This window comes from Myotis yumanensis, unplaced genomic scaffold (assembly GCF_028538775.1).
Source record: "Myotis yumanensis isolate MYYU_CA2020_CCGP unplaced genomic scaffold, mMyoYum1.0.hap1 SCAF_2, whole genome shotgun sequence".
Lineage (NCBI taxonomy): Eukaryota > Metazoa > Chordata > Mammalia > Chiroptera > Vespertilionidae > Myotis > Myotis yumanensis.
Window position 1 is genome coordinate 42,217,796 of NW_027223753.1, and position 12,134 is coordinate 42,229,929.

At 40.4% G+C, this 12,134-nt stretch overlaps 1 protein-coding gene across 5 annotated transcripts in view; it reads left to right on the forward strand.

Moving 5' to 3' along the window:
* FGGY (FGGY carbohydrate kinase domain containing) overlaps positions 1-12,134 on the forward strand; it is a 402,080-nt gene that overhangs the window by 278,347 nt on the left and 111,599 nt on the right. For all 5 annotated transcript variants that reach the window (XM_070405226.1, XM_070405225.1, XM_070405229.1 and 2 more), the window contains exon 10: positions 8,519-8,580. In XM_070405226.1, coding sequence (XP_070261327.1) covers positions 8,519-8,580 — 62 coding nt within the window. The remainder of the gene's footprint in view (positions 1-8,518; positions 8,581-12,134) is intronic.

Genomic DNA, 12,134 nt, shown 5'->3' on the forward strand with positions numbered 1-12,134 from the left:
TTTCCATACTGGCCGCACCAGTCTGTATTCCCATCAGCAGTGTACTAGGGTTTCTTTTTCTCCACATCCTCGTCAGCACTTGTCATTTGTTGATGGTAGCCATAGACTTTTCATTTTTAATAGTTTCTATTTCTTTGCTATTTTCTCTCTTTATTAATTATGATAATATTATCCTTTACATCCTTAAGCACTGTTAAATTATCAGCTTTAAATTTTTTGTCTTCTAATTCTAACATCTGTGTCATCTCAGGGTCATTGTTCATTAAATGGTTTTCTCTAAAGGTAGGTTAATTTTTCTATTTCTCTATGTCTAGTAATATGAGGTCATATTTATAACATTGGTATATTCTAAGACACTGGATTCTCATTTCTCTGACGAGTATTGATTTTTTGTTTGTTTGCTTTAGTAAAGATAATTTATTTGGCTCAACTTGAACTCCAGACTTTGTCTCTCTTGTGCTAGCACCTTCTGAAATCTCTCTTGAGTTCTTTGCTGGGTTACTTATAATGTAATTCAGAAATCATCCAGAGATTAGTGTCGCATTTATGTGCATAATGCTGAGCTCCCTTTCTATGGTTCCCACTACCCCCACCTTACTACTAGCTGTTATGGTTGCCTTGAACTCTGACCTCTCATTTCTTAGTCCAGAAGACTGCATATGTCCTGAGTATTAGCAGTCCTCTATGGCTTTGATTGGGGCATGTCCTCAGGCAAAAATCTGTAAAATCAGGAAACATATGTAGTGATGTATTTTTCTTTACACATCTCTACTCCTCTCCATCTTCTACCTGGTTTTGGTCCCTTTCCAGTGTCTACAGAGAATTATTCAATATATTCTGAGCAGTGTTTATAATTGTTATCCTTGGGAGAATTTCTGTGATATGAGTTATTCAATCCATATAAGAAGTAAAATCCCTGAATGATTTCTTTTAAAGCAAATAGGATCACATTAGTACCCTGAGTCTTCTGTGTCTTCCCATTGTGTTTAGAATAAAATCTAAAGCCTTTGCCACAGCCTGTTTGATTCTCCCTACTTCCTAGCTCCCTATCCTCATTTTACACATCTTTCCTACATGTTTACTCCAGTGGAGTCTCACTGGATTCTTGCCAATTCCTGACATATGATGCTCTACTCACTATAGAATATTTGCCTTTATTATTCTCTTTACTTAGAAATTGTTGATTCTTTTTTTTATGTCTTAGTTTAAATTCAACCACCAGGTTTTCCCTAAACCCTCTATTTAAATCAGTCCTTCAAATTACTAATCTCTCTGTAATTATTATACTTATTTATTAACTGTCCCTATCTTTCAGTAGAACATAGTCTCCATTTGGACAGTGTTTACATCTGTCTTAATTGCCTGTGCTTACTTACTAGCACTAGAACAGAGTAGGTGTTCAATTAGTTCATTTGTTGACTCTATAAAGAAATTTACCAGTCTAGGCCATATTAGAATATTGGCATGCCGTCCTCCACTCATAGGCAGTGACTTTCATTTATCTTTGTATCCTGATTATTAGATTGGTGGTTGGCAGAAGGTAGCCATATATCACATTAGTTTCATGAATAAGTGAACTAATTAAACTACAAAAATGCACAAAGCAACCAGCATTGATGGTGAATAAAACTGATTAAGCTAGTTCTGCATTAAATCTGAATTCATCCACTTGTAAGTGAAATTGTTCTACATAAAACTAATATTAAGTTGTAAAAAAAAAAAGATATTTTCTTCCAGGAATGTTGGTTGTACTTAGTTTGGGCTTTCTTCTTTCCTTAGATTTTCATGATAGTTTTAAGGCTGGGAAAAATCAGGCAAAATGTTTTCACTTTAAATTAAAAGACTAGGTAAATGAAGAATTGGAATAGCTTAGATGAAAAAAAAGTGATACTACAAGTAAATACTAGTGGTAAAAAGGCAGGTGTGACAAGTGATGACCATTTCTCTGTGCCTAATGATGTCTTTATCTGCAAAGCAAGATGAAATACAGCCTCAAGACTCATACATGAAGCTGATTTTAATACAGAAAAATGCATCATGCAATAAAATAGCTTTGTCTTAGCAAAATGATCATAGAACCTAAAATTCTTCAACTCTAAGTTTGCCTTTGTTAGGGATTTTCCTTGCGTGTGAACTTTTTGCCAACAGTTTTAATATCTCAGGCAATGTAGTTCTCTGTGTAATTTTACAAACAGTTGTGTATTTGTCATGTTAATTTGTTAAATGTTTAACAGAGAAAACTAGACATGTTCTTGTCCATGATCATGCCCTGAGTCAGAACTGAACTTGGGTCTCAGGATTTCTTGTCTGTGCTTTCTCTGCAAGGGTCAAAACCTCAAATACCCGAAGCAGTCAGACAGCGCAAATGAATAAACAGACTTGGCAAATAAATATTTTTTCTACTCCCACAGAGAAATTTTCCTTTCAACTCATACTCTAGGGCTGAATTCCATGATCCCTCCTTTGACAGAGAGAAGGGCATAGAGAAATAGATCTCCACAACAATGAAGCATTAGTGCAGTCCTGATGATACATTGATGAAATCTGTGTCTGTTGTTGGGACGTGATAGGGAGTGGTGGTGCTTCTTACAGACTGTCTGAGGGATCAGTCACCACTCCGCTCCAGCTGACTCTTGTCATAAGGGAGCATGGGTGGCCCCGTATCTTCAAAAGAAACCCAAGTATGGATATTAAGTAAAATCTTCAAATTTTAAAATATTGGCTCATTTTTTTAAAAAAGCATTCTATTTCCCAAATAAAATACATCTGTGAGCCAGATGCCACCTCATACTGACCATTTTTGATCACTGTGTTATACTATATTGCATTTCTATTCCTCCCATGTTCTAAAGTTAGATGCCACCTTTGTAAGGAAGGGCCAGAAATCCAACCCAAGTTATATATTGTAAGGTGGCCTCTCCCTCTTGATCTAGACCCCAGAGCCATCTTGAAGATCTGGCCCAATCCAGTGCAGGCTTTTTACCTAACCAAATAGTTGGTAGACTTTTCTGCCTACCCTTCTAACTGCCTGCTCTCAGAGCTGAAATCTGAGAAGATGGAGGGAACAAGAAAATAGTCCTAGAGTTAGACTAGCTCTGTCTATATATTTCTAAGGCAACCACTTGGCAAATACAGTGATTGTGGTTAAACTGGTTATTTCATTGGAAAACAAGTAACCACTAATGGGACACTGTGTTCTTCTATATTGTGCTAAATACATTAGTGAATCAAACATAAGTAGAGAGACCAACCCTAGGAACAGGCACTCCAGGCTCTTGAAATGAATGCTCAGTTATTTGACAAACTGGCTTGGTTTTTGCTAATCAGGGTGGGCCTTTACCACCAGATGCTATGAAAAACAAACAAACAAAAATGCAGCTGACCATTTGCGATACTGTTCTCCCAGCTATTTTTACTCTTTTAGTGGCACCCCTTCTTTTTAGCAATAGGTGTTATGAACTGAAAGCCATCTATATACCACTCACCACAACCTTCCCTAAAAAGCAAATTTTATTAACCCTATTTTACTGTTATAGGAAATGAGGTTCTGAGAGTTCAAGTAATTTTTCCTATAGCACAGAATATAAGTATAGACCATGAATTTGAACCCAAGCCTGTCTGTTTCCAAAGTGCATGTTCTTTCCACTAAACCACTGTTTTAAAATGTAGATTTTATTTGCATTCCAGTATGATGAGGTCAACAGATCAGGTGATATTGCCACTGAAAGGCCTTTGTTACTCTCAGTTCTCAAGAGGGAGCATGCCACGCCATGCAGGGTCACGTGTGAAGCACCGGGGTTGTCCCATTGTCTGGTACTGGCCCTGGGACAATGAGAACAGGAAAACAGTGGTCCGTAGATAAGGTGTGGGGAGGTGGCCTCTGGATTGGTTAGTTTGCATAAAAGGCATGCTCACAGGTGAGCTGAGTCCTTTACTATCTCTAGGAATTGGCTAGTCCTAGGAGAGGCCACCACTCCAGGGTTAATAAGGCCCCAGATATCAGAGCATCAGAAATATAGAAAATACACCTGGGCCAGTGTGCTCAGGTTAGAGCATCGGCCTGCACACCAGAGTCGCAGGTCAAGGGCAGGTACCTGGGTTGCAGGTTTGATCCCCAGCCCCGGTAGGGGTGCATGCAGGAGGCATCCAGTCACTGTGTCTCTCTCACATACATCTAACTCTCCTTTCTCTTCCTCTTCCCCTCCCTCCCTTATACTCTCTCTAAAAATCAGTGGTGGCCCTGACCAGTTTGGCTCAGTTGATAGAGTGTCGGCCTGCGGACTGAAATGTCCTGGGTTCGATTCCAGTCACGGGCATGTACCTTGGTTGCGGGCACATCTCCAGTGGGAGGTGTGCAGGAGGTAGCTGATCAATGTTTCTCTCTCATCGATGTTTCTAACTCTCTATCCCTCTCCCTTCCTCTCTTTAAAAAATCAATAAAAATACATATCTTGTTACTTTAAAAAATAAATAAAAATCAATGGTGAAAAAATATCCTCAGGTGAGGATTAACAATTATATATATACTAGAGGCCCAGTACACGATTTGTGCACGGAGGGGTGGTCCCCTTAGCCCAGCCTGCACCCTCTCCAATCCGAGATCCCTCTCATAATCCTGGACTGCTGGCTCCTAATCACTCACCTGCCTGCCTGCCTGGTTGCCCCTAACTGCCCCCCCTGCCAGCCTGATCGCCCCTCACGGCCCCCCCTGCTGGTCTGGTTGCCCCCAACTGCCTCCCTCTGCTGGTCTGGTCAACCCTAACTGCCCCCCCTGTCGGCCTGGTCACCCCCAACTGCTGGCCTGGTCACCCCCGCTGGCCTGGTTGCCCCATGCAGCCTCCTGTTCAATCGTTTGGTTGCCCCTCACTAACCTCCCTGCCGGCCTGGTCGCCCCATGCAGCCTGCTTGTTCAGTTGTTTGGTCGTCCCTCACTAACCCCCCTGCTGGCCTGGTCTTAGGCAGCCATCTTGTGAGGGTATGAGGGTTAATTTGTGTATTACGTCTTTATTATATAGGATATGTACACTTTTTTTTTTCTTAGACCCAAAAGTTTAGTCATCCTTGACTCAGATTTTTTTATATTCTGTAACTGGTTAGTCTCTAAATTTGTTTCATTTTCTTCAAAATATATCTCAGTCATTTCTTCAAGATGTTAGGCATTATAATAGGCACTAGGGGGCTGGGACATAATGAGGCTTTTTATTTAAAATCTCAGAGTGCTGATGTATAAACTAAGAATTGTAAAAGGACTTCACAAATGCCACAACAGAACCAGGACAGGGAGTATTCGTGCCTTGTGTTCCTAGTATTAGCCTCTGAGCAGGCCTGCATATCCTGCTGTCTATGCCTACTCATCTCCCTGGCCTATATACCCAACCAGACTTATGTTTCTTAACTTTCTTTTTTATCATTTTACTCCCTAAATCAAAATAATTTTCTAAGGCCTCGAATTCAACAAAACTCTAAACACTTAGTCACTTGCCTGATTTTTAAGACCCACTATATGTCCCCATGTTCCTCGTTTATTCCCTATTTGCAATACTTCACTTATTCTCTAACTTAACATACAGTTACCTTGTGACCAAATTGTGCCTCGCACAAATAGACACCCAGGTGATATGTGGTAAGTGCTACCAAGAAGTACATGGTACTCTTTGAGCCTGTGGTGTGCCTCCGTATGGTTCGTGCATCCTACATTTATTCAACAAATGTTTATTGAACATCTATAATATTCCAGGCATAGGGCTTGACCAGTCTCCATATTGTCTGTAACCAGATATGTCTCTCCATCTTCATCTCTTTACTCATCACCATCTCCTTTTCACATGCCTTGCCTTCAACTCTTCTCCTCCAAACTGCCTGTTCTTGGCCTCTCAGCTGAAGCCTCACCTCCCCCAACTATACTATAATTGCCAAATTATTGATCTCAATGGTAGTATGTATTATATTAGCTTGCTTATTTTCCAGTGTGTTCCTGGAGGCTAGGCACAATACCTGATGCATTCGACATTCAGTAAATACTGAATAACTGCCATTATGCATGCACCACACATGCTAGGTTCTGTGCTTCCTCCTGGGAGCTTATTTAAATACTAGAGGCCCAGTGCACAAAATTCTTGCACTCGGAGGGGGGTGTCCCTCAGCTCAGACTGCGCCCTCTCACAGTCCAGGAGCCCTCGGGGGAAGTCTGACTGCCAGCTTAGACCCGCTCCATGCAGCCTAAGCCATCAGTGGGACATCCTTAGCACCTCCACTGCACTCACCAGCCATGAGCCCAGCTTCTGCCTAAGCGATGCTTCCCCATGGAAATGCACTGACCACCAGGGGGCAGCTTCTGCATTAAGTGTCTGCCTCCTGGTGGTCAGTGCACGTCATAGCAACTGGTCATTCCACCATTTGGTCAATTTGCATATTAGCCTTTTATTATATAGGATCCCTTCTCTCACCTCCTAAAGTACTTCCCATTGAAATTAGCATCAAATCAAGTAATGTCTTACTGATGCAGCCTCTTTAAGGTCCAGAATATGCCTCATCACTCTAACCCACATAGGAAATAAGTAGGAAATAAGTCTTCAAAACCTGCATTTCCTGTCATTGAAATGACCAGTTGCTTTGCTATAATGTTGAAACATTCTGCAAAACTGTACAAATAGAGTTCAACAAATTATATTATACCTGGAAGTTTAATAGGTAATGTGGCATAGTAGTCAAGAATAAGGATTTTTGATACAGAGAGACCTGGTTAAAAACAAAAGGATCTGTCACTTATTCCCCTGTGATCTTGGGCAAGTTACTTTATCTCCTTTACTCCCAGTTTCTCATCTCCATAGTGAGCAATAGTGTCTTTTCCATGGAGGTATTATAAGGAATAAGATAATTTATATGAAATGCTTAGTTTATTATTAATATATGGCAAATGAGACAATAAATTTTAGGTGATAGTATTTATACTATTGTTGGCATTATGGGAGATAGTCTCTAAATCCCAGCAATCCTGTGTTGTTTTTAAATATATTTTTGTTGATTTCAGAGAGAAAGGGAAAGGGAGAGAGAGGTAGAAACATCGCTGATGAAAGAGAAACATTGATTGGCTGCCTCCTGCACGCCCTCTACTGGGGATCAAGCCCGCAACCCAGGCATGTGCCCTGACAGGGAATGGAGCCATGACCTCCTGGTTCATTGATCAATGCTCAACCACAGAGCCATACTGGCCGGGCCCAGCAATCTTGTTTTAAAAGGAGGCTGGAGAAGGGGAAAGGAGGTGATTGAGGCCCAGAGAAGCTAAGCAAATTACACAAGGTCACACAGCTAGTTGATATCAGAGCCAGCCTCAAACCCAGCCACTGTGGCTCCAGAACCAGTTCTCTCCCTCCCTACACAGACGTGGCTCTCAAGAAGCATGCTCAGAGAGCTATCTCCGTGAGGCCAAAACAACCAGTTGGTTCATTGTTTGAATGAAAATAAATCTGTCAGAATAGTTGTTTTGGAGTCCTAGAGACTCATGGAAACTTTGAGAAAACACGCAGATTAAGTTCAGGAACCCAGTGCGGTGTTGGGTGTGCTCTAGCAAGCAGAGCAACAGCACGGGAAAGCATTCCTCTTCCTGATGCGTGTTACATAGTATTTTGTTTAGAGCCGCCAAGTGGCTTAGGGAATAAAATCCTAGACATGAGAAGAAGATAGTTGTCCACGGAGCTCGGACATCTTTGTCCTTGGGGAGCTACTGGTATGTTCCAGTTCCCCATGCGACATAACTTTTCAATCAGAGGAGGTTCTCTTGACTCTTCTGGGACAACACTTTTCTTTCTTTTTTCTTTTTCTCTTTTTAACTGAGTCTTCCTCCTCACAATGTCTTTCACTCAACTTCTCCATTAGTAAGACACAATGAGTAGTTCCGGGTCTGTCATTTCCCTGGGGTAAGAGCCTGGATCAGTGGGGGAGGGTCAGCGGGATAATGGGGGGATAAGGACACATATGTAATACCTTAATCAATAAAGACATTTAAAAAATGAGCCTGGATCAGGAGGTGGAAAAGGTATGACCCAGAGGTTAGTGCTTCAACACCAGCTCCTCAGCACTTACCTTGAGTGACCCCTCCTTCTCATTCCTTTTCTCTCACCTCATTCTTGGACTTGCTGTTGCAGGGTTAGCCTTGAGAGCTTCATTTCCTGCTACTCTTCTCTTTATACTTCTTTCTTAAAAATTCAAGTTAATTTTAATTTTTATTTTTTATTTATTGAATTTATCAGGGTCACATTGGTTAACAAAATTATATAGGTTTCCGGTGTACATTTCTGTAATACATCATCATTGTTTTGTAAATCCAAGAGGCCAGCACGAGGTTAAGTAAAGCTAGATTTCTGTAAGAGCTGACGCACTCTCACTGAGCTGGCTTTTTAACATTCTTAGATCCTTTATAAACAAAGAGTTGAAAGAAACAGACATTTGGATAAATCTTTTCTGGCTGGAATAGAGACTAGAGAAACTGTGAGACTGACCCTTCTCTCTTGTTTTTCAGATAGACCACATGGTGCAGGGCCACGCTGCCTTCCCTGAGCTGCAAGCCAAGGCCACAGCCAGGTAACTGCTTCCTTCCTGTGCCCTACAGCTCCCATGCCCAGCTATGTTGAGGGCACTCACTTTAGGCTGCAAGGTGATTTTCAGATCCTGTGGGAAATGAGAATGCCTGGCAGTATCCGGTTATAAGGCAGTCATCCAGGTGATCTAGAGCACACAGGTATTAACTTTTAAAATGACCTAAGGAAGTCCAAAGAAGCTAGAGATAATGCAAAATATGCCAGGACCCATGGATGAGAACCTCTGATGTAGTAGAAGGAACATGGATTTGGATTCAAAGTCTCTTGGGTTCAAATTCAGCTTTACTCCTCCTTACCAGGTGTGTAATCTTGGGCAAGTTATTCAGCCTCTTTAGGCCTGTCTCTTCATCTGTAAAACTCAGAATAATAACTGATATGGAGTGATTGCTAGGATATATTGTTAAGTAAAGAAAGTGGAATGCAAAGAAGTGTTGACTGTGTATGTTCCCTTTCATGTAAGAAGGCAGGCGATATAAGAAAATATATGTGTATTTATTCATTTGTGCAAAAGAAAATATATGTGTATTTACTCATTTGTGCAACAGGAAGGGTAATCCAGAAACTGAGATTGGTTATCTATACTGGGTGGGTAGAAATAAAATGCAAAGACTAGGGGGACAGGAACAGGACAGTAGGCAGACATGGCACTTTTCTGAGTGCTCTTTGTACAGCTGTAACTATTAGAACTGTAGTGATGCTTCATGTGTCCCTGAAAATAAATAGATAGAAAGATAGATAAATAGATAGATACCAGGATATATGTGTGTGGTGGGACATGGGTAAAATGAAATACAAACAGTTTTTAAAAATGAGCCTATTGTATTAGTAATGATTACCATAATCACACTAAAGAGAGTTTTGGAAAGAGAAGAACTAACCTAAGTAACTTTGGGGAAAAATATTTTAACAATAGGCTGTATGGCTACAGATAAAATAACTGTACATAAATATTGTGCCGTAAATACCAAATTTATTTTTCATACATGTAAGGGTTCGCTATTCTGAAAATCCTTTATGTGTATACTACATTGGGCAAATAAAAAATATATGTGTATAGTGAGAGACAGGTTCCTCACAAATCAGGAAAGGGGAAGGTTAGAATGAACCTTATTGTACTTGGTGGAAATCAGAGGTATTAGAATCAATTTGTGATTTTTTATTGATATAAATAAAATAAATATAGATTTGTGAGCATATATACATTCATCTCCTAGCTCCCTCTACTGAGATGGCCTGGAAGCAATGACACCCTAGTAGTAATGTGAACACTTAGCACCAGAACTTGGTGATACACTCATGCATATATTTCTGCAAAGAGGGACCATAACTATCATCAGATTCTTAAAGGACTTCAGCATGTATAAACCACTAATACAAAGACAAGAGGACTGGATTTGGAGCTCAAAGATCTAGATTCATACTCAGCTCCAATATGTATTATGTGTGAACAAAGTGTCCTCATCAGAACATGGAAAGTAGTTATGAGAGAACCAACCTCTGATAACTGAGAATTCACTTGGAGTTTAGTGAGGCAATATCTTTGGCAAGGCTTTGTAAACTGTACTCTGACAATTATTACAACTACTACTACTTCTGCTACTATTACCAATGATTATAAAAGAGGAAGTTTTTGCCATGGTTGTTCTAGGGTGAAACAGCAGATGTCAATCATCCATAACCTGCCTGACTTCTTGTGGAAAGGATGATGGAGTAGCAAAAACACAGGACTGGAAATTAGAGGTGGGGGGTTCTTGTGTCGGTTCTGCCATAAATGTCTTGGTGACTCAGTTTCTTCATCCATAAAAATCACAATAATACTGCCCTCTTTTAGAGGTTTTATATAGATGCAAGTAGGTCATGGAAATGCCAATCTGTGAAGATCTTACACCTCAACACAAACCTAAGGGATAGTTAGACTTTGCAAGGAAATACTCAAAATTTCCAGAACTTTCTCTTATAGATGAACCTCATGTGAGTAGTTTTTACTGAAAATAGGAAAGAAGGATTTATGGGTTAGCATGTAAACTCTGAGAAACAGCAACATAACAGCCATTAATAGAATTCAGTGTTGGAGTCAGACCTGGATTTAAATCCCAACTCTTTCCACATGGGAATTGACTTCCTACCCCTTTCCAACCACCTGCTTGAGTTTCACCTTGTGTTTCCCTTTGGAGCTAAGTTTCACCAAAGCATTGCCTATACTCTTGGTCACTGTTTCCTCAGTTTGAACTTCCCCTTTCCCCACTCCAGTGTAAATTCTGTCACCATTGGCCCCTGAAACATTTATTGTTAAGGTCCTCATGATCTCTGATATGTCCTTAGGATGTGACCCAGGCCCCTTGAGCTCTCAGTAGTATCTGGCACCAATACTTTTGCTCTCCTTTATAACACTTTCTTTCCTTGGCTTTCTTTCTGGAATGTCACCCTCTTCCAGTTTTCCTCCTGTGTCTCTGACTCCTTTTTTAAAAAAATTGTGTTATTGCTTAAAGTATTACAAAGAGTATTATATATATCTCCTTTATTTTTCTCCCCTTGACCTTCCCCTAGCCTCCCATACCCCCCAGTGTCTTGTGTCCATTAGTTATGCTTATATGCATGCATACAAGTCCTTCGGTTGATCTCTTACCCACCCACCCCCAACCCTTCCCACTATAGTTTGACAGTCTGTTCGATGTTGCTCTGCCTCTGTATCTATTTTTGTTCATCAGTTATAATGGTTTTAATTATCCATAAATGAGTGATATCATGTTGTATTTTTCTTTCATTGACTGGCTTATTTCACTTAGCATAATGCTCTCCAGTTCCATCCATGCTGTTGCAAATGGTAAGAATTCCTTCTTTTTTACAGCAGCATAGTATTCCATCGTGTAGATGTACCACAGTTTTCTAATCCATTCATCTGCTGAGGGGCACTTAGGCTGTTTCCAGATCTTAGCTATGGTAAACTGTGCTGCTATGAACATAGGGGTGCATATATCCTTTCTGATTGGTGTTTCTGTTTTCTTGGGATATATTCCTAGAAGTGGGATCACTGGGTCAAATGGGAGTTCCATTTTGAACTTTTTGAGGAAACTCCATACTGTTTCCATAGTGGCTGCACCAGTCTGCATTCCCACCAGCAGTGCACGAGTGTTCCCTTTTCTCTGCATCCTCTCCAGCACTTGTCTTTTGTTGATCTGTTGATGATAGCCATTCTGACAGGTGTGAGATGGTACCTCATTGTTGTTTTGATTTGCATTTCTCGGATGATTAGTGACTTTGAGCATGTTTTTATATGACTCTTGGTTTTCTGAATGTCCTCTTTTGAAAAGTGTCTAATTAGGTCCTTTGCCCATTTTTTGATTGGATTGTTTATCTTCCTTTTGTTAGGTTGTATGAGTTCCCTATAAATGTTGGAGATTAAACCCGTATCGATGATAACATTGGCAAATATGTTCCCCCATGCAGTGGGCTTTCTTGTCGTTTTGTTGATGGTTTCTTTTGCTGTGCAGAAGCTTTTTATTTTGATGTAGTCCCATTTGTTTATATTCTCTTTAG